The sequence below is a fragment of the Priapulus caudatus genome, unplaced genomic scaffold (genome assembly GCF_000485595.1).
Source record: "Priapulus caudatus unplaced genomic scaffold, Priapulus_caudatus-5.0.1 Scaffold204, whole genome shotgun sequence".
Taxonomy (NCBI): Eukaryota; Metazoa; Priapulida; class Priapulimorpha; order Priapulimorphida; family Priapulidae; genus Priapulus; species Priapulus caudatus.
In genome coordinates, this window is record NW_014577265.1 from 312,074 (window position 1) to 338,715 (window position 26,642).

General features: G+C 44.5%; 2 protein-coding genes across 2 annotated transcripts in view; one reads left to right on the forward strand and one right to left on the reverse strand.

Moving 5' to 3' along the window:
- LOC106807260 (E3 ubiquitin-protein ligase Mdm2-like) overlaps window positions 1-4,070 on the forward strand; it is a 22,652-nt gene extending 18,582 nt beyond the window's left edge. The window contains exons 8-9 of the mRNA XM_014809556.1: window positions 1,382-2,053; window positions 2,411-4,070. Coding sequence (XP_014665042.1) covers window positions 1,382-2,053; window positions 2,411-2,761 — 1,023 coding nt within the window. The 3' untranslated portion in view covers window positions 2,762-4,070. The remainder of the gene's footprint in view (window positions 1-1,381; window positions 2,054-2,410) is intronic.
- A 7,906-nt stretch (window positions 4,071-11,976) lies between these two features.
- The window catches only part of LOC106807266 (synaptotagmin-6-like), a 53,107-nt gene continuing 38,441 nt past the window's right edge, over window positions 11,977-26,642 (reverse strand). The window contains exons 7-9 of the mRNA XM_014809562.1: window positions 20,646-20,817; window positions 20,173-20,286; window positions 11,977-13,497 (exon numbers count right to left, since the gene is read on the reverse strand). Of these exons, the coding sequence (XP_014665048.1) occupies window positions 13,401-13,497; window positions 20,173-20,286; window positions 20,646-20,817 (383 nt within the window). The 3' untranslated portion in view covers window positions 11,977-13,400. The remainder of the gene's footprint in view (window positions 13,498-20,172; window positions 20,287-20,645; window positions 20,818-26,642) is intronic.

Consider the following 26,642-nt stretch of genomic DNA (forward strand, 5'->3'; position numbering starts at 1 on the left):
GCTGTAGTTTGATGCATCAGTGCTTGCTCCATGTAGTTGAGGCATCAGTGCTTGCTCTGTAGTTGAGTGCTCAGTGCTTCTCCTGTAGTGATGCATCAGTGCTTTGCTCTTGTAAGTTGATGCATCAGTGCTTTGCTCCGGTGGTTGATGCATCAGCGGCTTGCTCTTGTAGTTGATGCTCAGCTGCTTGCCCGGCTGTGTTGTGAGTGCATCAGTGCTTGCTCTTGTTTAGTTGATGCTCAGTGCTTGCTGCTGTAGTTGCATGCATCCAGTGCTTGCTGCCCTGTAGTTTGATGCCATAGTGCTTGCTCCGGTAGTGATGCAGCAGTGCTTGCTCTGGTACAGAAGTTGATGCATCGTGCTTGCCTCCTGTAGTGATTGAATCAGTGCCTTCCCTGTAGTTGATGCATCAGTGCTGCTTGCTCGTGTAGTTGATGCCATCAGTGCGTGCGCCTCCTGTAGTTGATCGCATCAGTGCTGCTCTGGTAGTTGTTGATGCATCAGGCTTGCTGCTGTAGTTGATGCATCAGTGCTTGCTGCTGTAGTTGATGCATCAGTGCTTGCTCCTGTAGTTGATGCATCAGTGCTTGCTGCTGGTACAGAAGTTGATGCATCAGTGCTTGCTCCTGGTCAGTTGATGCATCAGTGCTTGCTGCTGTTGGTTGAGCATCAGTGTGCGTCCTGTAGTTGATACATCAGTGCTCCTGCGTCCTGAGTTGTGCATCAGTGCTTGCTCCTGTAGTTTGATGCATCAGGTGCTTGCTCCTGTAGTTGAGCATTCAGTGCCGTGTCCTGAGTTGATGCATCACGGCTGCGTGCTCCTGTAGTTGCATGATCAGTGCTATGCTGCTGAGTTGATGCATCAGTGCTTGCCTCCTGGGAGTTGTGATGGCATCAGTGCTTGCTCCTCTAGTTGATGCCATCAGGTGCTTGCTCCTTGTAGGGTGATGCATCAGTCGTGCCTCCTGTTAGTTGAATGCTCAGTGCTTGCTCCTGTAGTTGATGATCAGTGCTTGCTCTTGGGTAGTTGATGCATCAGTGCTTTGGCCTGCTGTAGTTGATGCCTCCGTGCTGTCCTGTGTCTGATGCATCAGTGCTGTCTCCTGTGTTGATGCATCAGTGCTTTGCTCCTGTGGTGTGATGCATCAGTGCTTGCTCCTGTAGTGATGCATCGGAGTCTATCGTTGCTTTTCAGTTGCATTCACCTTGAGTTTGTTGCTGTAGTGTTTAATGCTTCATTTCATTTCAAACCGCGATGAGCATGAGGACTCTGTGCGAAGAAGTGCTTACGTTAAACTCATTTCACGGCCGTGACAATCAAGCTCTCTCTCTCTTCCCCCTTCTCTACTTCTCTCTAATGTTATTTTCTCTCTCTCTCCAGGATAAGTGGCGTTGCAGCGAGTGTCACATCCTCAACCGACCAGGAATACGTTTCTGCGAACGCTGCTGGAAACTGCGACGTGATTGGCTGCCGGAGCGGCGGCGCATTCGTATGCGACGTCACCACTTCTGTCGAGCGGCGTCTGCTCCCGTCGACCAGGATCTATCAAGCGGCGGCAGCAGCAGCGCCTGCGGGGAGCTGGAAGAGAGGCGGCGACGACGACAGGCGTGCGGTGGCGCCCCCGGTGGCATGTGGCAGGGGACAAGGAGTCGCAGCATGGATGACGGCAGTATTGCTGGCAGCTGGGGCATCAGCGTTGTCAGAAATCGTGGTGGGGAAGACATGTTAGTATCAGCAACACCAACAACAGTAGCAGCGACAGCAGCAGCAGCAACGACAGTAGCAGCACCAGCAGCAGCAACAAGAACAACAACAACAACAACAGTAGCAATACCAGCAGCAGCAGCAGCAACAACAGTGCCAGCAGCAACAGCAGCAGCAGCAATACCACTAGAAGAAGTGCCAAATGTAAGAGCAGTAGTGCCACCAACAGCAGCAGCAGTTATGCCGCAACCACGATCAGCAGCAGTACAAGCGGAAGGGGCAGCAGCAGTATCAGTCTTTCCATCACCACCACCACTAGCAACATCAGTAGCAGTGCCTCCATCGCCGCCGCCACCACCACCACTAGCATCAGCAGCAGTAGCACTAGAAGCAACAACTGCAGCAGTAGTATCAGTCCTTCCATCACCACCACCGCCACCGCTAGTAGCAGCAGCAACAGCAGCATCAACATCACCACTGCCGCCACTGCTAGTAGCAGCAGCAGTAACAGCATCAACATCACCACCACCGCCACTGCTTGTAGCAGCAGCAACAGCAGCATCAACATCCCCACCGCTGCCACCGCTAGTACCTACAGCAGCAGCAGCAGCAGCAGCATCAACAACATCACCACCGCTGCCACCGCTAGTACCTACAGCAGCAGCAGCAGCAGCAGCATCAACAACATCACCACCGCTGCCATCGCTAGTAGCAGCAGCATCAACATCAGCATCAGCAGACCCCGCTCTCATCGCATGCAGCAGCAGCAGCATCAGTAGTTCTCAGCCTTGCAGCAGTCAGCTCCTGGATAGCCCTTCACAGCTGAGCAGCTCATGCCACGTAGAGAGCTTAGACCCGGAGCTAGGGGAAGCTTCTGGCACCTCCCTGCCGTGCCTCATCTGCCTCTCTCGGCCGAAGAACGCCAGCATCATCCACGGTCACACCGGCCACCAGGTGGCGTGCTACAAGTGCGCGAAGAAGTTGCGTAGGCGTGGCAGGCCTTGTCCCGTGTGTCGCCGACCGATACAGAAGGTCATCAAAAATTTTGTCATCTGATGACAACGTCGCCCCCTGGTGAAGTCCGTGGTTTGTCGTTATTCGTTTGTGCGTGGGAAAACACTCAGCTCTCAATATAGATATGTTATGTAAGATTATGAGTGTCTTGTTTCGATTATCATAATATCGTATATTTATTGGGTGAAACATATTATTACAACTATTTCTATCGTGATATGCTCTGTAGATACAGACTTGAGGTGGAATCTTGTAACTATTTGTATGAATACGGAGCCATCTGGTGAGTGAAACTACATTTTGCTCAGTTAACACTGTACAAACCAATCAAAAACAAATGTTAAATTGAGAAAGAAACATCACTTATTCGGCTACATCTACATGGTACAGGCTATCTGGGAGAAACATGACTATATATATATATATAGTCAGGAGCTTATAAAAGGAATTATCCTTTTATAAGCTCCTGATATAGTATGATTTTATATTTATCTTGTGTTAAATCCAAGAAATTAACTTACTATCAAAATTTGGGAGGCACTGACCAATAATTGAATATTTCACCCTGAAATATAATTAAAATCCCATAAATTTCATAGGTTGTGTGTTCCGTCACACACAAAAATGTCGAAACTTGTAATGCACCATAACATGACCATAAGTATACATATATGAACGTAAGGATTCCCTTAGGGCTTGTGAATAGAAAATTTCGCCAATGGTTGAAAACGTACATATCAAAGTGTTTCGTGTTACATCGCCAGGGGAATTTCTTTCATTCATGAACTATTTTCTCTTCTCTTTAGTGTCAGGCAGCGAGTAAGCTCTAACCAACCATGCGCAAACATACATGTGTATATCCAGCTGTGAGAAATTTCATACATACACACAAAAATGTGTAAAATCACAACTAGTGAAACTATGTTTACTAAGTACAAAATACGTATATGCCATCAGCTTACTATGCAACGATTTTTACAATATAAATGAAACTGATGTGTCTGTGTGTATATATATGGCTTAATTTCACTGTTCAAGGTTTCCTATCGCAGCCTGAGGGAGGTCAAGCTTAGATAGAAACCTCGCTAATCTATTACTATATACATGTAATATTTATTATTAATTATTGTTTTAGACAAAGCATAATTTCATAAACGTGCATTGGATGTTAGTTGCACTTGCGTTATAACATATGTGTGATAAACATCCAACCTTGGATGCGGTCCTGTGTCTACAATGAGTTGGAACCACAGAACTGCAACGAAGGATGGATGGATAAATATACGGTAGCTTTCTCATAATAAATTACAGGTAATTGATAAAAATAAACACGTTTATGTTTTAATTAATATTTTACAGTTTTTTTTGTATATATTAGCGTATTTTTTACACATTACTAAAAACAAGCCAGGGAGACGTTCTGGTGCAAATCTAGACGCAATTCTCCTCACGCTACCAGCGCATGTTCCCACTACACACCACCGTCAACGTGTGCGTATCAACGTATCATCTTTATCATCATGTGTCATATCTGCAACATTCCTATCTTAGCTGTAACATTTCTATGTCATATCTGTAACATTTCTATGCCATATCTGTAACATGTTTGTGTCATATCTGTAACATTACTATGTCATCTTTATAACATTCCTATCTCAGCTGTACGTAACACTCCTATGTTATATCTTTATAACATTCTTATCTCACTGTAACATTCCTATCTCATCTGTAACATTCATATCTCACTGTAACATTCCTATGTCATATCTGTAACATTTCTATGTCATTTCTGTAACATTCCTATCTCATTTCTGTAACATTATTATGTTGATCTACTAGAGTCCTCTGTCTTTGGCACACACTTAATGTTACAGATGTCACATTACAGATCACAGGTGTTACAGATAGAAACGGCGTCAGTATTCACCTTTTATAGTCTATATATATTATATAATATATACTAGCAAATGCCTAGGTATGCGCAATATTGTTTATATTAGCAAATAGCTATATGTTACTGTCGGCCTTTGCCCGAAATGTTGAAGTAATACATTTATATGTTTTATGCAGTTTTTGTTGCAATTTCCATCATAAAATCAACTTTAATCTATTATTCAAGGGCTACCCATTAGAAATTTTTACGATTCGTTTAAGTAACATGTTACGCAGATATATTATAAGTGATTGGCGAATTGATATATTGATTTTGTGCTATGAACTACTTCGTCATTTCGTAGGTTTACGGTTATCCTGCGTGTTGTTATTTCTGCTTTCTGCAGCCGGCTGAAAGGGGTGGTAGGATATGTTTACTAGGCACTTCAGTGCTTGCTCCTGTAGTTGATGCATCAGTGCTTGCTCCTGTAGTTGATGCATCAGTGCTTGCTCCTGTAGTTGATGCATGAGAGTCTTATCTTGCTTTCAGTTGCTTCACCTTGAGTTTGTTGCTGTAGTGTTTAATGCTTCTTTCATTCAAACCGCGATGAGCATGATGACTTGTGGGAAGAAGTGCTTACGTTAAACTCTATTTCACGGCGTTGACATCAAGACAAATGGATTTTTTTTAAATTCTGATTCTGCAGTGCTTATTAAAACCTGCTTTTAAACTGCATTTAGAGCATGGGAACATAATTTATTTTGATCATTTGATTTCAACAAATAACAGATATATACTATACTGTAGGTAGGTTAAATAAATGTTTTATTTGTCGTGTTCTACCTGCTGTATATCACAAAAACGTGTTTGTTTCCTGACCTAGACTGTTGCAATATAGCTATAATATGTTGATGAAACACAATAATTATGCTACTCTCTCACATTGTACGTTTAATTCCGCATAAGACGTATATGTACATATATGCTTCTGTGTAAATAACACCTTGCCGGCATGGCAAATGTCACAGGCTGCTCAGCAGTTTTCAGTTCACTCACTTATAGTACCTTAATTACCTCCGCCAGGGGCGTGGCGGAGGTTATGTTTTCACCGGCGAATGTTTGAGTGTTGGTTTGTGTGTTTGTGAACATGCACGTTCCAGTTCACTTCCGCTAGGTGCGCTGGCTGTAGACTTACAAACACGCAAACACAGGCTAAGGGGCAACCACAGTCCTCCCCCACCTGCACGCTCGCACTAATCCGGATCCAATTAATTAATTAATTAATTTTTCCACTTAATTAATTAATTAATAAAAAATTCCACATTGAGAGAATTCAGCTGGCTTGGCGGAGGTCTGTGCTCTCCGAGTGCTCTACTATTATTTGTGGTTTGGCCGTATTGAGTGGAATAAGATTAGCTACGTCCAGCACTGTCTAGTCTCTTCATGTGTGATTGAAGCACCCTGAACATTGCATCTTGATCTTTGTGCACCATCTAATTGTTTTATATGTATGACTTTCCTTGTTAAGTTTGTTAGAAAAGTTTCATGCTAAAAAGTATTATATATTTTTTAGTTCACCTGCATCATATATTTTAATTTGTTAGCTGAAACAATTTATTCGTATAAAAAAATGGACAGAAATGAACCTAGTTTTGCCCTTCTCTCCCTTTCTGTCCTTCTCCCCTCTCTCTCTCTCATGTTCTTCTCTCCCTTTTTCTCTCTCTCCCTTCTCTCTCTCTCTCTCTCTCTCTCTCTCTCTCTCTCTCCCTTCTCTTTCTCTAATGTTCTTCTGTTCCTCTCTCTCAACCTTCTCTCGCTCTCTCCCCTTCTCTTTCTTTAATGTTTTTCTCTCTCCCTCTCTCTCTCTCTCCCCCTTCTCTTTCTCCAATGTTTTTCTCTCCCTCTCTCTCTCTCTCTCTCTCTCTCTCTCTCTCTCTCTTCCCCTCTCCCCCTTCTCTTTCTCTAATGTTTTTCTCTCTCTCTCCCTTCTCTTTCTCTAATGTTCTTCTCTCCCTCTCTCTCCACCTTCTCTCTCTCTCTCTCCCTTCTCTTTCTCTAATGTTCTCTCTCTCTCCCTCCACCCCTCTCTCTCTCTCTCTCTCTCTCTCTCTCCCCTTTTTTTTCTCTAATGTTTTTCTCGCCCTCTATCCCGCTTCTCTTTCTCTAATGTTTTTCTCTTCCTCTCTCTCTCTCTCTCTCCCCTTCTCTTTCTCTAATGTTCTTCTCTCCCTCTCTCTCTCCTCCTTCTCTTTCTCTAGATAATGTTTTTCTCTCCCTATCTCTCTCCCTTCTCTCTCTCTCGCCCCCTTCTCTTTCTCTAATGTTTTCTCTCTCCCTCGCTCTCTCTCTCCCTTCTCTTTCTCTATATGCGCGCGCGTTTGTGTGTGTGTGGTCTGTGTGTATGTAAGTCACAAGGACAGTCCCTTCACCGTGTCGGCGTCTACACGGTGAAAGACTTCTTCAGTTACGGCCAGTTCTACGTCACTTCTAGCCGCGTGGTAAGTGCCATGCAGCTAAAGATTCTAGCTGTAGACGCCAAGGACACAACTAAGCGTTCCATCATGAAAAATGTGGTCTACACAGAAGTTCTGACCACCTAACGGGCATGGACTAGTGTTACTTAATAATGTATTTTTGGTATTAGTGAGTAATCATCTAACAGCGGCCTGGCTACAGAAGGTAATAGCATCAGGTTTACTTAATAGATATATTACGTACTCCTATATAACATATCTATCATGTGCTGCTACATCATATACAATACAATACATAACACCATACACTGTCTGTTTGTTAGGCTTCGTCTAGAGATCGAAGACTTTGATCTAGAACTCGGAGCAACGGCTTATTTGAAAGAAAGTGACTCATTTGTTGGATACACGCGTGTTCTCAGAAATATAAAAAATCGCGATCTTTCTCCGAGGCAGTTCTATATCTCTTGAAATTACGGCGATGGTCGAATATCGGGTAAGCGAAGTTGGAGTAATGGCTTGTATGACCCCGCTTCTTACTAATGGCCCTGTCACACATTGACGATTTAGCCAGCGTATGCCGGACGTATAAAAAATTTGGTGAATACGCTGGCGTATGTCGAATAAGTTATGGGTAAGCTTTGTATAAGTTAATCTTGAGCACGCTGAAGCACGCTGAAGCACGCTGAAGCACGCTGAAGCACGCTGAAACACGCTGAAGCACGCTGAAGCACGCTGAAGCACGCTGAAGCACGCTGAAGCACGCTGGTATACGTCGTAGTACGGCGAGGTCGTCGAAATATTTTGAGCATGCTCAAAATTTCCCGACGTATGCCAGCGTATGCCCATACGTCCCGCATACGCGGGCCATAAGTTGTAGGTAAGTTATGCGATAATAGTGTGCCTTCATATATGTTTGCCTATATATATATATTCCTATATATATATATTTTCATATATCACCTGCCATACGCACGCGTATTAACAACGTGTGTCATGTACCTACTCATCCGTTTTGGTAACGGTACGGAATATAATATACCCTCTAGCTATCAAATGTCTGCCTATTAAGAAGATTCTTGATTCATTAAAATATATATCGCTTTCATGGTTGTGACGTGATGACCGTCTGTGTTTGACACATTTCGACCCAATAGTTTCATCGTCGGAATATTATTACGGGGTTTTCCCATCGTGTAAAATGCCCTGCGTGCGTCACTGCGAGTGAATTGCAGTAAAAGCTAAAGCAATATAATTGCAGTATTGCTCAAGTATAGAGGAGGGAAATGCAGCAATCGCCAGGCGTGACTAATGGATACGAAAGGGTCGCGTGTGCTCAATGGTCCGCGGACATAGAACGAGAACAAATCGTCTTTAGCGATATTTTTAACACTTCCGAGAATTGACGGGCATTGTAGAATCATATACGTTATATCATATACGATTTTATGGAAACGGAATTTAAACATAACCCCCTTTTAAAAGCACCTGATATGGCTTGAAAATCTGTCTGGTTTTGACGTTTAAATACATGCATTCAGTTATGTCTGCTATTATCATATTTAGAGGCGCTGGGCCTAGGTAGACATTTATCTACCCTGCACTCGATCACATTCATGATGAAACAAGTGAAATAAAGTTCCTACTATATATATGCGCGCGCGCGTGTGTGTGTGTGTGCGCGCGCGCGTGCGTGCGTGTGCGTGTGTGTTTGAGTGCGGGCGTGCTTGCATACAAGCCCGTGAGTTTTTGTGTGCGCGCGTACTTGCATGTACGTGCGCGTCTGTGCGTGAGCGGTCAAACAACCAACCCAGTGAACAGCAACCAGCTGTTATGATCACGTGCTCACATGGCTTCCCCTGATAAGATCAGAAGCAGCTTGACATTTTGCTCCTATTAAGTTCCGTACTAGTACAGCCTGTAGCAATACCAACACCTCCGCAAAACATTCTTCTTGTCTGTGATTCCTCGCGTCATCAGCAATAAAAATTTATTATTTACTTTATTATCAATATATTAGAACTAGAGCTGTTGCATATTACTGTTAATAACTGACCCACGATTCCGTATCTCGACTGAATTCGAGTTGTTAATTCCCATGTTGGCAAAGGATTCCGTATACTATACCGTTAAGTAAAATACCGATCACACACAGAACTTGTTATATATATCTCAACTAAACTCACTCCACTTCAATGCCTGTGTTTGTAGTTTCACTTGCCCGGATGATGTCAATAATGATCGCATTAATGTTAGACTAGGGTTAGTATAAAGTATTTAAAATAGTTAGCATCCCTTGCATTAGATTAGTCCTTCCGCATATATATGCCTCCTCTATTTATTTATTTCAGTTTTTAGTTATTTTATTATAAATTATTTTGATTCATGTTCATCCTCATCATTTGTGAGAATACAACAGTCTCTGACTCGTAACATGAAACTATATTTAGTGTAGTGACGTAGATATCGAATTAATTAACCTAGTATAAACCCCCAGCGACACGGGTCGTTTAACTTAAGCAACATCACGTCATAGTTAATTTTAGTTCAAGGTCGCTTAACGTCATGGTTATTTTAGTTGACAAATGTCAGTCAAGGTAACAGGTGAAAGTTGCACCATGAATATCCCAAGAAACTGATTCACTAGAACACGAGTAAAAATTACGACCCGCTCAAGGTGACGACTGCTACGAGTCTTATGACAAGTCGCGCACGCCGGGCGTGCGTGACACAGCGGTACCTCTAACACCGGTGTCGCACAAGCCAACCAGGGTCAAATCTGTGCCATACCTTCAGCATTGGCGAGCCGAACACGTCGCGTGCACATGGTAGCAGCGGTATGGCACAAAGCATGACACTTTAGTACCAATAGAAGGCTGTTCGACGAGGGCTTCGAGAAACTCCCATCTACGCCTCCATCATATCTACAAAGACTCCGACCGCCGTTCTCACGCTAGAGAAGGAAGTCTCACCTTCAGTTGTCCATAAAATTCTGGAGAAGGACACAGGATTGCACCACCATCGTCAATAAGGCCTTGAGGACACTTGGGCCACGCATTCCTCCAGTAGTATAAATAACGAACAGTTTCGACAAGAAGGCAGACACGGTTCCACGGTGCCTGACAGATCCCGACGCTGTCAACACCAGGCTCCGCTGCTCTCACCTGCTCGCTGCTACCGTTGCCGCCGGACACCGCCAGGACCTGCCTGCGACCTGCATGACTCCATATGCATACCACGCTCGTAAATATGAACTGCATTTGTAAACCCGTCGCTTGTCTGTATGTGCCTGGTGTATAAGATATGTATTGTATGTATTGTATCGTATTTACTGGTTGGCTTGCGCAGCCACCTATGTATTGTATGTAATTGTCATTATGATGTTGTAATTGTCAGAATAGAGTAACCGTAGCAATTCTGTGGTTATAGCATTGTACTGTCTGTGGCTTAAGTGCAATAGCACAAGAATCTGTTGTACAACAAACCTGGACACTATACGATTACACGTGCCTATTACACGGACACACAAGCTTTGTTATATTAGGAACTACAGCTGTATGTGGAAAAACTCGGCGACAAGTTGCAAGAAATCGTTAGAATCGACGATGATACCGGATACTTCTCACTACATGGCAGATATATCTCTGTTTAACTCTGTCTCTCTCTGTCTCTCTTTCTCTCTCCGCCTGTCCCTATCACCTCTTCCCTATGGAGCAGCTATCTCTATCTGTTTCTCCTCTTCACTATGGAGCAGCTATCTGTCTATGCCTCCTTTTCACTACGGAGCAGATGTCTCTCCCTTCCCACCCCCCCCCTCTCTCTCTCTCTCTCTCTCGCCTCTTCGCATCTCCCTCTCTCTCACTTCATCACTCTCTCTCTCTCTCTCTCTCTCTCTCTCCTCTCTCTCTCTCTCTCTCTCTCTCTCTCTTCTCTCTGCCTCTCCCCCCGCCTCTCTCATCTCTCTCTTTCTCTCTCTCTCTCTCTCTCTCTCTCCTCTCTCTCTTCTCTCTCTCTTTCCTCCGCCTCTCCTCTCCCTCTTCTCTCTCTCTCTCTCTCTCTTTCTCTCTCTTCTCTATCTCTCTTCTCTCTCTTTCTGCTCTCTCCTCTCTCTCTCTTTTTCTTTCTCTCTCTCTCTCTCTCTCTCTCTCTGTCTGTCTCTATCTCCTCTTCACTATTGAAAACATATCTCTCCCTGTGTCTCCTCTTCACTACAGGGAAGTTTCCCTAAGTGTCTGCCCTTCACTGCAAGAGAATTTTTCCTATGCATACGTTCTTCAGTACAGGGGAATTTTCCCCTATGTATATGTTCTTCAATACAAGGGAATTTTCCCCTATGTATATGTTCCTCGGTACAGGGGACAGGTATCAATATATGTATTGTCCGGATTTTGTCGATCAGGAATAGTTGAAAAGTGATGGAATATTGCAACCGCCCCTCATAAATTAATAACCAAGTAAATTACGGAGCGAACTACTCTACACTACTGTAGACAGACTACTATACTATTCTATAGACAGTCTAGAGGGATTTAAAAACTTGTTACTAGTTTCTAATAACCACTAGCCATGTTTGCAATATGTGAAAATATATACATTCTAGCAGAGCACGTGCACGTCATGGTAATATAATGTGTTCTTATTAAATATACCGCACATGATAAACGAGAGGAGGAGGTCAATAAATCATTATTCCTTCACCTCATAATAGATATAACATGGAACGTACGCAGTAATGCTATGCGGCATTGTCGTTCCTATTCTGTCTAATTCGTGTGATGTGTATGTTGTGATTTTGTGTGTGCGCGCTATGATTGCACACAAAGTTTATTTATGGGGGACAGAGCGCTGCAAACCAGCAATTTTACTTAGTTGTGTTTTTTTAAACAATAGAGGAATAACGCAGTATATGATCGACAGTGCTATATTCGGAGAGCGGTAACCATGAACACGAGAACATGTATGGCTCCTGTATACAAACCCAGTGTCATAGCTGCTGCGCCTATAAGCGTGTTAACGGATGGAAACGCCCCACGCCTGCTACGTTTTCATGTTTTTCCGAGTTTTCATTTGATTTTATCGTGTTTTGTTTCTGGCCACACGCGTCGTTTTCCTTCATAATGCTCTTTTTAGATTCACTCGCGAAGTGCCGTTAATTCAAACGTTGTCGGGGAGGATTCAAGAGTTATCAGGGCCGGAGTATGACTGAGATTTTTTTTACGCGGCCTGTTTTTTCTAGCAATTAGTGTTTTCCTCTCCGTGCGCGCAGTGACAGAACCAACGTCGCCTGTCATTCTACACTGTGTCACGTGAGAGAGTAGGTCGACACGCTATTTTGACATACTCTGCAGTCGGTCATTAGTGATATAGGTGTTGCAGACAACAGCGCATTCAATGTCAGTGTAACGAAGAGTGAATCAGTGAGGTCCGTGGCAATCACGTATAGAACGCGTGCACACGTAGCTCAGTGGGATTTCCGCTACCACAATTGGTTCCGATACTGGTGTGGGGACTGTGCCCACACCAGGTGTGTCGCTAGTTCACACACAGGAAAACACATGAGCCCCTTATATGAGGAAAGGTGATGTGAAATAGTATGTCACGTAGTGACGTTGCAGCTTAGACAGTTCGCTCTGTGGTTAGTTGGTTATACGTGATTGCCGTAAAATTGCATCTAAATATGATTTACAATCATGTAGCTAGCCTGGAAAGTGCGAGCAAGCTACAACTCTCGATTATAATCAACAAAGCTAAAGTTAATTCTCTTATATAAGAGCCACGCGCTGTTGTGTTAGACACCGGGTTTGAGAACGAGTTAACACGACACCACTCTCAGCATCGCGTAATCTCTCATCCGGGGAACACGATATAGACACATATAATTATACGCACAGGCCGTAGCCGCGTCTCAGCATAAAATATAGGCCCTACTATAACTAGCAGATATCTTCTAGCAGTCAGCACGAACGAACTTACGCAATAGCACGATATTGAGAGGAGATGCTACAGCGCAGAGTAATGAACACACGTGAAAGTGTGGCGATCGGCGTAAAAACTAGAATATCACAATTCTACGTACACCGAGATAAAACGGTTACTATAGCCGGTCTATAACGAAAACACACAAAAATGAATAAAACACTCAGAGAATGCGACCTTTATGCGGACATCTTAAGATCTAAGATGGCGTCCTGGGTCACGTGGTAGCCGCTGGTCGTCGGCGCTGAAACCGACAATGACGTCGAGTTTCTTAAACCGGATGTCGACGCTGGGCAGAAAGCTACGGAGCGATCTGCGACCGGATGTGGGACACCGCATGTGCAGTCCTCCCTTCAGTCTCTCATCCGTTGTTTCCGGCGTAAAAGCAACTGCTGAGTTTACGGGGCGTGTTGTGAGCGCTGGACAGACCAGCCGGCTGATGCTCCAGCAGCTGATACCTGCGCAGATAGAGATATACATGTATGGATGCAGATACAGATGGCTGGATGCAGATATAGATGTATGGATGCAGATATAGATGGCTGGATTGGTGGACTTGGATGTATGGATGCAGATATAGCTGTATGAATGCAGGTGTAGATGGCTGGATTGGTGGACTTGGATGTATGGATGCAGATATAGCTTTATGAATGCAGGTGTAGATGGCTGGATTGGTGGATGGATGTATGGATGCAGATATAGCTGCATGAATGCAGGTGTAGATGGCTGGATTGGTGGATGGATGTATGGATGCAGATATAGCTGCATGAATGCAGGTGTAGATGGCTGGATTGGTGGATAGATGTATGGATTCAGAATAGCTGTATAAATGCAGGTGTAGATGGCTGGGTTGGTGGATGGATGAATGGATAATCTGATTCAGATATAGATGTATGAATACAGGTGTATAGATGTATGGATTGATGGATGGATGTACGGATGCAGATATAGATGGCTGGATGCAGATATAGATGTATGAAGGCATATATATATATAATATAGATATATTAGGATATTAATATATATATATATATATAATATATAGATGGCTGGATTGATGGATGAATGGATAGGGTAAATCATGTATACCCGAAATCAGTGAAACGTAGTAATATATAGATATATATATATAAATAAATAGTATATATAATATAGTATATATTAGTCAATAGCATATAGCCCCTATATGCTGTAGTGTTGGACAAAAAACCGTCGGTTTGCAGGTCTATCCTCCACTCTCCGAAAATTTTGCAGATAAAAACTCAATCTTGTTCTGTCCTTGTAGAGAAATCAAGTGTAAGAATATGAGAAAAAATTAGACAAGGACCAGTAAACCGAACCTAACTAAATGATTAAGGGTTAAAAACCTTCGCAGATTTTGCTTTGCTTTTTGTTCCTTGATATTCACAATACAAGTATCAGGTTAGGCAGAAATGTCTCACTGATAAGATAGAACTACTAATTAGTACATGCTATTATGCTATATTTATCATGATCATTCATATGTATTATGATACTAATATAGTTATGGCTACCAGGCACTAGCTCTACTAATCCTTACGCGATAATGTGGGGGATTTGTGTGGGCAATGTGGAGGTGTGTGGGTGGGTGTGTCGTGTGTGTGGTCGGGTCTGTGTGGTGTAGGTATGTCGCGTTGTGCGTGGGCGCGTGGCGTGTGACGGTGTGCGTATGCGTGTGCGTGGTGTGGGTGCGTCTGGTGGGGTGTGGGGTGTGCGGATTGATGTTGGGATGCCCCTGTGGCCGGCTATACGGTTCCGCACCGCTCAACGAGAGGCGCAGATTGTAGTGGGGCACATCCGGCCCGGTGCCCCTTTTAAGACCCAAAAAATAAAAAATACATTCTATTAAAAAAATTACAAAAAAAAATGACAAATTAATTTCTCAAGTCAATGTTGTAATAGGTTACAAGATGAGGGTTCCGGCAGATTGTGAATCAGGGACCCTGTTCATGTTTAACATAACTATTCAATTCTGTCATTCGTCTTCTGAAACTTTCCTGCCAAGAAAACATCTCAGATCCGGCAAGAATTGGAATTTTACATTGTTAGAGATATATTGCGTGGCCTGCAACTGTTATATGGTCATACAATGTAGGTAACCGGGATGTTGCAGTAGGAGAAAGGACTAATTTTATTTTGTTCTGGAGGACATACTCATACGAATACAACATTCTTTCAAGTTGTGAAGATATTCGAGGTTATCACAAGATGGGGATTTTTGAAATTGCCATATTTGTCTCTAGCCTGCAATAGTAGTGGCATATCGGTGAATGTGCTTCTTGTAAGAACAGATGATGTCAGAAATATATAGTGGGTTAAAAAAATTTCAGTAAATGTAATTTCTCGGTTGTTTAAAAAAAACATTTGGACGGTCTTGCCTCCCCCCATCCCGCGCCCCATACCGAAAGGCTGGGCACGCCACTGCATCAAATTTAACACATAAATGCTTGCCTGCAATATGAGTTAAAAATACCCGTCGTACAGTAGCACCAGATTGCCCCACCATTTTAACCCGGCCCCTACCAAAAGTGCACACAACTCCCCAGGAGCGTGTACAGGGCCGGGTCCAGGGGTCGCGGACCCCCCGGCTCGCGCAGAAAACGCATCTGAGGGGGTATAAGGTTCAAAATTTCTGGGAGGGCCCCCAGAATCCCCCGACGCGTGCTCGCAAAGTATGAGGTACGGTTAGACCCCCCTGCGGCCAAATCCGGGACACGCCCCTGCCCCCCCCCGCACTCGCTTCTACTCGCGTCGGGCTGGTCGGCTCGCTTGCGGCCCGTAGCACCCCCCAGTCCATACATATGCCGTCATTTGGCCTGCCCTCTTTTGAAATGCCTTGGATCCGCCCCTGGCTCAACGGGATCCTCTCCAGCTTCGCGTCGGAACATTCTACAGATCATGACACGTGGCATGGGCTATGTTTCCCCGTTATAAGTTTTTGCATTATTCACGGTGCAAACATTAAAAAGTGGGAAGTGTTGTCACGAGCCGGCGGGGGCAACGTCACAACACGAAAACCACAATGGCAAATGTAAAAAAACAATATATAACCAAAGATTTCGTCCGCTCCATCCTTCTCCACTTCTTCCATTCGTTACCATCTAAGATTTTCTAAGTCGCTCCATACCTAAGCTAACCAGAGAATGTTAGACCATGGGTTGGACATTGGTTCTTAAAGGGAGCCGCATTTCGTAGAACACAACGTCAACAGCGCCACACGGCAAAAAATTGTTATAACAGGCGCGTTCACACACAAGAAAACCGCGATGCTAAGCGCGAATGAAATAGCCGAGATAATGGGTCGTTCTGCTTCACACAGAGCGAATAATCCCGCTTAATCCCGAGCGAGGATAATTCTAGTAATCGAACTTGCGCAGGCTCACTGCCGAATGATGCCTCACTGCGGCTGCTCACTGCTCAGCTCGCTTGGATGATGCGGATAGAAATACCGGGATTATTGGTTGCACACACGAAATAATCGCGCTAATGCAAAGAAGCGCAGTCAAAGTCATTTTGGAGCGCAGATGCTGATCGCGATTATTAGTGATATATTGCGTTCAACACTTTGATAGATCGCGGATTTCGGATCGCGATGCCCAAAAACCGGATTTGCATTCCGCTGATATCGCGCCGTAGTGAACGCGCTAATGAGTGCCCAGCTAAGGCCACAAACAAGAAAAATGCACACGGACAGCCGTCGAGATATTAAGCCATCGACAAGATCACCGCCCGCAAGAAAAGGCGGCCCTCGCTGTCAAGAAAACTCCTGATGTCGCAGGTAAGGATTTGGCAACCGTAAAGTAAACGTCTTAACGCTTCAGACTGACCTCTAATATACTCAGTACAAGCCATTTTATTTTTTTAGGTAGTGTGACTCGGCCATGGGGTGTGCGTGCGTGCGTGCGTGCATGCGTGCGTAGCCGTGGGGCGTGCGGGCGTGGCGTGCGTGCGTGCGTGTGCGTGTGCGTGTGTGTGTGTGGGTTGTGTGTGTTGTGTGTGTGGGGTGTGGGTGGAGTGTGTGTGGGCGGAGAGGTGTGCTTGTGTGCCTGGGTGTGTGGGTTGTAGTGGAGGTGGGCATGGTCTATGTGGTGCGTGTAGTGTATGGGTTGTGTATGCGTGTGTCGTGTGGGTGCTGGGGGGTGTGTGGTGTGTGTCGTGGGTGGTGTGTATGTGTTTAATGCGCGCGCTGGTTGTGTGTGCTATGTCTGGGCTGTGGTGACTTAAGTCACAAGACAGTCCCTTCACCGGTGGCGCGCGTCTAACACGGTGAAAGACTCTTCATTACGGCCAGTTCTTGCATACGTCATTTCAGCCGCGTGGGTAATGCCATGCAGCTAAAGATTCTAGCTGGTAGACGCCAGGACACAACTAAGCGTTCCATCATGAAAAAATGTCTACACAGAGTTCTGACCACCTAACGGGCATGGACTAGTGTTACTTAAATAATGTATTTTGGGTATTTAGTGAGCTAAGCAGTAACAGCGGCCTGGCTACAGAAGTAATAGCCAATCAGGTTTACTTAATAGATATATTACGGACTACCTATATAACTAGCATCATGTGCGCGTGGGCCTACATCATACAAGACAAGACATAACACCTACACGGTCTGTTTGTATAGGCTTCGTCTAGAGATCGAAGACTTGGGTGAGAATCGGAAGCAACGGCCTTATATTTGAAAGAAAGTGACTCTTGGTGATACACGCGTGTTCTCCAGAAATATAAAATCGCAGATCTTCGCTCCGAGGCAGCTATATCTCTTGAATTACGGCGATAGGCGAATATCGCCGCGTAAGCGGAGGGAGTAAGGGCTTGTCATGACCCCGCTTCTTACGAATTGGCCTGTCACACATTGACGATTTAGCCAGCCGTATGCCGCGTATAAAAAATTTGGTGAATACGCTGGCGTACGTCGAATAAGTTAGGGGCGTAAGCGTTAGTATATTAATCTGTGCACGCGGAAGCACGCGGAAGCACGCGGTAAGCACGGCTGAGCACGCTGAAGCACGCTTGGTATACGTCGTGTACGGCCGAGGTACCGTCGAATATTTTGAGCCATGCTCAAATGTCCCGACGTATGACCAGCGGATGCCCAGGACGTCCCGCCATACGCGGCCATAAGTTGTTAGGTAAGTTATGCGATCGTTAGACACACGTTTCACACAGCCGTTACTTGTAAGTTTACTCATAGGCGAAATACGGCGAGAGAATGTCTAGCGGACCAAAACTTATTGCTAACCGAATGAGGAACGTGCTTTGAACCTAGGTGGATTATCTCCAACGCATGTTGACGTATTGGTTTTTAGGAAAACAAAACGTCTTTGACGTGTTCCAAACACCACAGAACTTACGGAACGTCGACTGGTGTCTAACTTACAGCTACCGTATTGAATGGCGTTTGGCAGCTCTTTAGGGGAATTGGCATAGAAAATGGTATTTGGCATGTTGGTACTGCGACGCGGTGATGTTATACTGCGATGTCTAGGTGCGGGGTTGATTGAAATTTCGTCGAGCCGGGCCAGGCCTGTATAGCAAACGACACGTGATGTCAGGACAGTACGCTGCCGCGCGCCTAGGCAGGAGTTTCGACTAATCGTTGCGCATAAGCTCGTGAGAACGCCGAGCAACACGCTAAAGCATTCGCTTGGGTATAGTATATCTAATAGGGTTTATCGAACACGCCTTCATATAATACGTTACGAATACGTTAAGTATAACGTCCAACTCATTAGGAATTACGCTATGTATACGCCAAAAATTGAAAAAAACACGTAGTTCAGCGTTGCCAGCGTATGAGAGATAATGTGATTCACGTCCGGGCATACGCTGGACTAATCGGCAATGTGGGACAAGGGGCCATGTACATAGTAAGAGGTAGGTACTACGCAATGAGCCACCGGACACGTGAGAACGGCTAAATAAAAATAATGGTAAAATAAACACGAAAGGTAAATGTACTACAAAGCCTTCATGTGTCTCTACTCTCGCTTGGCTTAGGTCGAGAAACTTCTGTAAATTGCCGGTCAAATGGCTTCTCTGCACACAATTGAGTACACCGCACAGCACGCGCGATGCACAAATAACAAGAAATATAGAAGCTATAACTACAAGAAGTCTATTTTTAGTGGGGTTGTGCACTGCGGCGGCCGAATCCCCAGGCGCCCGTGCGGTGTGACGCATGTGTGGCAGGGAGATTTGAACGGCATTTATAAAGGAAGCTTAGCGGCAATAATAGGCGAAAGAGACGGAGAGAAACATTAAGACATTTGGTTAGAAATATATTTCGTGTTATGGACGTTTTTTATTCGACGTTCAAGTGCATGTGGCATGAACGGGCTGGAGGTTGCTGAATTAAGCTGTTCAGTTACGTGTATTAAACGGAGAAAGTGTTGAAAAGCCGCGTACGGTGTCGCGTCTAATAGATCTATATGAAACTCAAGCGCCTTACCGCGAGGAGAAGAAAAAAACGCACTCAGATCCGGCTGAAGGACGGTAGTGCCGACAGTTACACTAACACACAGCGTGCTGCGTGCGCCTGCTGGCGATGGATTCTAAGGCTGGTTTTTAAGTAGGGGTAGACTAAAAATGAAAAGATCATAACACTGCCTGCTGCGGTGAAAAGTACTCTGGTTTTGGCTGAAATTTTGATTGCGCTAGTCGAAAGTTAGTCAGGAAGTTGACGACGATTGTTTAAGTAGTCGGAACCGTTTAAAAAAAAAAAATTACACCGTTGCGCCTTGTGCGACGCACGCCACACACGCACGCTTACGAGCACGCGCGACACACACCCACACACACACACACACACAGCACACACACACACACACACACACACACACACACACACACACACACACACAGAACACCACACATGGTATACAATGATATTATAGATACTATTAGATTATGATATTCATATATATGATAGACAGGAGATATATACTAATACATATATAAAATATATATAGATCATATATATATATATATATATATAGGTGGGGCCCGTGTGGTGTCGGGTGTGGGGGCTGTGGAGCACTTCGGGTGTGTGTGTGTGTGTGTGTGTGTGTGTGTGTGTGTGGGAGGTGCTTGTCACTGGCCTATGTATGGCTTACCAATGAGCGATCGGTTTGCGTGGGCTGTCTAGCATCTCCAGCCAGTGGTCTCTCCCCTGACCGAGACAAGTCATACCGGACCCCGAATAGCCGACTATCTCGTTACTACCGACCCTAGATGTAGAAATAGAAGAGGCTCATGTATAGTCACATTAGCTCGCTGCTCATGGTAACTGTGGTTTAGCAAACAGAGACATAGGTACCTGTGTTCCTGTATCAGCAGGATATTTTAATGGGTTCTAGGACAATAAATCACCGAAAAATTACACCCCCCTCCCCGCCGACATTCTCCCCCGGACAATCGTCTCCCGGACAATCACACCCAACAACCAAATACTCTAAACAACCAATGTGGTTGGCAACACTCTATATATGCTTCACGGTAAGCCACAGGGGAATTGTTCTATCTGCTCATTCTATTAACTAGTAGGTGAGTGCATGAGCATCGGGTGGTTGAACAAGATTCTGCTTACTTGTCGTAGTCTTTGACTTGCACTAAGACGCCGCATTCATCGATGTTCTCCGCTGGAATATCGAAAACTAGAGCCTCGTTATAGACGGGGTTTAATGTACTCTTCTTCACTGTTGTCTTCTTCTTCTTTATGCGCTTGCCTTGACATACCAGCACAACCTTCACGTACGGATCTGTGAAAGAAACCTTTGCAGTGACAAACAGCAGAAAAAACAACAACGACAACAACAATGACAAACACGAACAGCGAACAACAGAGAACAACAGCCATAGTAGGTATCCTCTTGGTCAAGAGCAAATTGCAGTAATCTTGTGAATGAACATCTTGAAATTGATCTCATGATGCACGCTAAAGCCGACAGTAAAACTACTGAAATATATATATATATTGTAAGCAGGCAGTTTACATGAATGTAGCTGCTGCATATGAAGGTAGCAATGCTTGACTCGCTATAGCGGCGGACGGGATGATAGCCGGAGTAACACGAGAAAGAGAAGCTGGCTAAAACATTTCTAGAGCACGGCTCTATACACTGGAAATCGTATGCGCGTTGAAACTCGTTACACGTGTGTTTGCCACGTTGGCAATGACTCATCCCTGGTCAAGAATAACCTGGCGCAAGAGGCCATGCAGGGACTTGTGTGTCGAACTGCGCAGTAGAATTTTAAGCCAAGGTACGAAGAGCGAGGAAGTCGCCTGCTCGTGTTGGTTACCGTATTTGGCAATAAAGTGGGAAAACTGCGTCACGTGAAGAGGGCAGAGACGACCAGTTCGTACGGGGCGCCATGCAGGACAGGGCTCAATTCTGTCTTACAAAACTCCCTTTTGTGCACAAAACTCAATTCTGTCTCACAAAAGTCAATTTTGTGAACACAAAACTCAATTCTGTCAATCCTGTCCCACAAAACTCAATTTTGGGAACACGAGCACTCAATTCTGTCGAATCCTGTCCCACAAAACTCAATTTTGCTGACGCAGCAAAACTTCAATTCTGTCAATCCTGTCCCACAACCAACTCGAATTTGTAAACACAAAACTCAATCTGTCAAGTCCTGTTCCACAAAACTCAATTCTGTCATATCCGGTTCCACAAAACTACGATTTTGTTGCCCAAATATGGCCACACGCCATGTCTAAGCAGAGGCTACCATTGCGTCCAGAAACTGGGCTCGGAGAAATGGTCCACTAAGTTACAAATCGAACACAACACGACGTTGCGCGACCGCTTCGACCATTTCGTCCAGCCCAGTTTTACCAATGGTATAGCCCCTTCTTACATAGCCCTTCTACTCGTGCGCCCGTGTTTGCCATATTGGGCAACAAATCGACGAGTTTTGCTGCCATATTTTGTGTGGCAAACGGAACAACAACGTGACTTGAGCAAAGAACGGTTAGTTTTGTGTTGGGGAACACACGGACGTTGGACCAGAATTAGTGATCTTTGGGATCCAGAATTCCAGAAATTGATTTTGTGTTTGTGTTTACGAAAATTCCAGTGGATAGTGTTCTAATTGAGTTTTGTGCTCACAAAATTGAGTTTTTGTGGGTACCAGAGGAGTGATCGAGAATGAACAGAGTATTTCTTGTGTCTTCTGTGCACAAAGATTTCCAAAATTGACGTTTTCGTGGGACCAGGATTGAACAGTACATTTGGTGCCGAACAGGATTGACAAGAATTGAGTGGGTTGGTCAGCAAAGAGTGTGTTACCAGAGAATTGACTTTTGTGATGAACACAAATGATTGAGCTATTTATGTTGAAAGGGAGTTCTTGTGGGAACAGGATTGACAGGAATTGGTTTTGGGTTCACAAAAAACTCATTTTTTGTCTCAAGCTTTATAGCGTACCAAAAATGCCCTGTCCTGCATGCGCCCCGTAAGTCGTGCTCATTAAAAGCAGAAAGCGCGCCGTCGATTTCAAGAAGGAAGAAATAGTGTAGTTAGCGCAGAAACAGTATATGACAGCATGAGTTCTTCATTCGGTCGGACAGAAAGTTGATAGTAGTTGCCCTGTCCTGATGTGCGACCGCCCCTATTATCGTAGTGAGTATTGATCTTTAGAGAGCGCTCGTCTATGGCACTTATCTCGTGCTCTGCTCGGTTTATTCGCCCCACTTTATTGGCCAATAGTGAACGAGAATCTTGGTTACATGTAAACATAATCTCTTGACCATCTAAATTATTAACTCGAAGAGGCGCCTCCTCTGAGCTTGTTGTTATCTTTCAACCCTTGGTTTTTAAAGATTCTACTTTGCTTGCGCCCCAACGTGTTTCCATTCACAACCACAAGTTCTCTCACTGCAAATCCAGTGAATTCACCTTAGTGAGTCTGTTATTTCCCGACTACAACATTGAGCCTTACTTTGATCCAATATTGGCTCCCCGTGACGTGAACTCGCTACTTAACCTGGGATGATAGAGCTCATTGCAACGTGGCAAAACACGTTGTAACGAGTTTCCAACGCGCATACGATTTCCGTGGGAATTAGAAGTCTCCAGTAGGCTTCTTCAAGGAAAATGTTATTTTATCGTCTGCTCTCCCGTTTCATACGTTGTGTACTTGCCCGGCGCTTGAATGTCATCTACCTGCGCTGTCCGGTTACCGGATCCAGCGCACAGCGAAAAACTATTAGCCCGAGTCAATCAAAGCCAATCTCCTAGACCTCACTCTATATTCGTCCTGATAGACGAAGCGTAACTTTCTAATTCAAATCTGCTTACCATAAAGCAGCCCCTGCGTCTTCTCCTAGCATGAAGATGAATAACTTTTAATTATATCTAAATCATTCTCCTCTAACTCACACGTTCTCCTGCAGTAGAAGTAATTTATACATTATATGTTCAAGCTCCTAGGATCTCAGCCGTTTCTTATCCTGTAGAGAATCGATTAACCTAATTAATGTGCAATCTATCTCACTCCATACCGATTGCCACACCTTTTTGCTCCTAGAGATATAAAACCCTCAGTATATCAACTTCCTAAGAATCCACCTTCTCATTGTGAGATGGTATGTTCGTATAATTAGTCTCCTGCTATATGCATACTTCTTCCTAAGATTCCTACTTTCTTGCCCGTTTGTTAGAGAGAAAACATAATATCTAACTTCTGCTTATTTATTTCATTGCTAAGCCTTTCTCTGCTTCACTTACGAACAGGTGTTAATATTCAAACATATCTCAGAATATCAACTTGAGTCTTGTCGTGAGGGGATCCACCTTCTCCTCTAGAGTATGTACAATAGACATCGAGCGCATAAAGAGACTACTCAACAGTGAAAGATCAGCTACTTCAACCCGTCCTCGTGCTAAAACGTGAAAGAGACTACTCAGTTATTCTCGTAGTCTCTCTCCAGCGTATATACTAACAACTGACATGGAGAACTATGAATGCGCGGCTAGTGCAGAGTTAAACTCCTACAGTCAGTCAGACTCTATTGGATTGCATATCGCCGATGCGCATGCACTCACCTACTATTAATGATGAGCAGATAGAACAATTCCCCTGTAGAGTTTCATAAGATAGATAGAGAATCTCTGCGTGTACAAACCCATTGCATTGTAATATTTAAGTGAAGTATTAAATATAGATATATGTCGTTTTATTGTGCAAAATTGTGTGATTGTCCGGGAGACGATGTCGTGGGAGAAGTCGCGGGGCGTGTAGGGGACATGTGTCGAGTGCATACTTAATTGTATCTTACGGTAGATCTTGTCTGCTCCCTAATCATACTCCACTAACACTTACCCCCGAACCGACATCTAATTTGCCGTGATGAGATGGAAGATAGCATATATAACAGGTTTATTGCCAAGAATTACCACAGTGGATAACAACCATATACGAATTTAACCATTAAAAATTTGTGCAATACGTTAATATATCTCACAGTACACACCCAGAGTATACAATCTGAGAACAAGTAAAATTATATTTGACAATATTCTTAGCCGATATATGTACGAGCTCTCTTACAAAAGATATCTACATCTAGGAGAGTCCAGCAAAGGTAGCTGTAGCACGAAGCGTTTAGACGTCCGAGAGACGTGTTCAGGGTCCGTATTGACTTTGTCTCGGCAGGGCATCGAGGCAACGCAACTGAGCTGTAAGAGCTAGCTCAAGACACAGGCCCATCAGAAACAACGAAAAAGGCACTCTTGCGCTTGACTGGCAAGCACACTACCACCGTGTCATCTCGCTGCTTTAGTCGATGCTACTACATCACGAGCCAACAGAATCTGGTTCACCACGACTCACGACACCACAACAATACGACATCCACTAGGACCTACGGAGAGACAACGCAGCACAACACGCACTAAACATCCATCGACCACACGCCAAGCATAATGACAATCAATGACCCACCTCCGGTGACCATTAGCTGCGGAGCGGAAGGCTATATTTGTTTATCGCCTATGGCTTATAGTTGCTCGGCGCTCAATACGTAAGTACATAACATGAGCCGAGCACATTGCCCAACATCATTCGACATTCAAGCTACGGCTACATCTGATTCCAAGTGTTCAAGTCAGACGACACGTGTCCAAGATCTGACGATTTACTCATTTATAGACTCAAAAAGTTACATGGCCGTCGAAAAATCTCACCGTAATCTATCAGCACCGACAAGACGTAAACACTTAAAAAGTATATATGAATCCTATCTAATAAAAAACTAGTAGATAATAATCGCGTTCGCATAAAACTTATCTCTCTAAGACATCAACGTTTAATTATTGGAACATATGATGATAGCGTGCAGAATATATGTGACACATGCAAACGACGAGCGACCGCGCGCGATTGTTGTGTGTGGGTGTGTGTGCGTGATGAGAGTGCTGTGATGTGTGTGTGTGTGGTGTGAGTGGGTGTAGCGCTGATGAGCATGTGTTGTAGCCCAAGTCGCAGGGCGGCCGCACGTGCGAGGACAGCGAGTTGACTTATTTATGACCGCAGACTTGGCTGGAGATTTCGCTATAGCCGAGCCAGCGACGAGACGCGTTCATTGAGCGGTGTTGGCTTCTTTGTCACCTCGGCCGGCAGCCGCGTAGCTGCTATATAAGCGGATTCAATCGTACTACCACGAGCATGAATGACTACAGCGTCAACTTTGAAATACTACAACTACGTATTTATCAAAATGAAGTAAACAAATTTCACTCAAATGCGAAACAAGGAAGTCAGCGCCGCAGAAGTTGGGACAAGGGAGATTCGGATATGCATACATCTAGCAGCGTAGCAGGGGGGTTCGGGGGCGCTCGAACGAACCCCCCCCCCCCCGAGCACCGCCCCCTCCCCACCAAGCCAAAATAATAATTTTTGAAAGTTTTCGCAAGAAGTTTCCACCTCAAGGTCGCTCATTTTAGTGTAAAATTGCAAAATCTCCATCGTGCGGGAGGGTGAAACATGAACACCCCCCTCCCAACCCTTCCCCGCTCGGTCGCTTCGGCCTCCCTCGCTTGGTCGCTTCGCCGACCGAGCAGGGGCGTTTACAGGGGTCCAGGGAGTCCGGACCCCCCCTTGACTCGCGCAGAAAACGAATCTGAGGGGGTCTAATTTTAAAATTTAGGGGGGAGGAGCCCCCCAGGACCCCCCCTCGCGTGCTCTCAACTTTGCGGTTACGGTTAGACCCCCCTCCTGTCAGAATCCTGTACTACGCTCCTGCTAGCAAATTGCAAAATTGGAAAACGAACCCCCCCCATAGAAAAGCTGGCTACGGGCCTGTCATATAAATTATATGTCTCATGGCTAAGACATAGTATACACTTAAAATGTTGCTTCGTAAAATTATATCATTAAACTAACCATCTTGAGAATATATTATACTAAAAGTTAAAGATACGTGATCTTACCGTCAAAAAATAGTTACAATTAAAATGCGACACAATGATAGAATCAAACAGTATCAACCATAACCAAAAGTATGTCCATGAGAGTTATTTTAATGACAAAATTGTTATAAGGGGGCGCAAGCCAAAACTATTACCCATGCTATTGT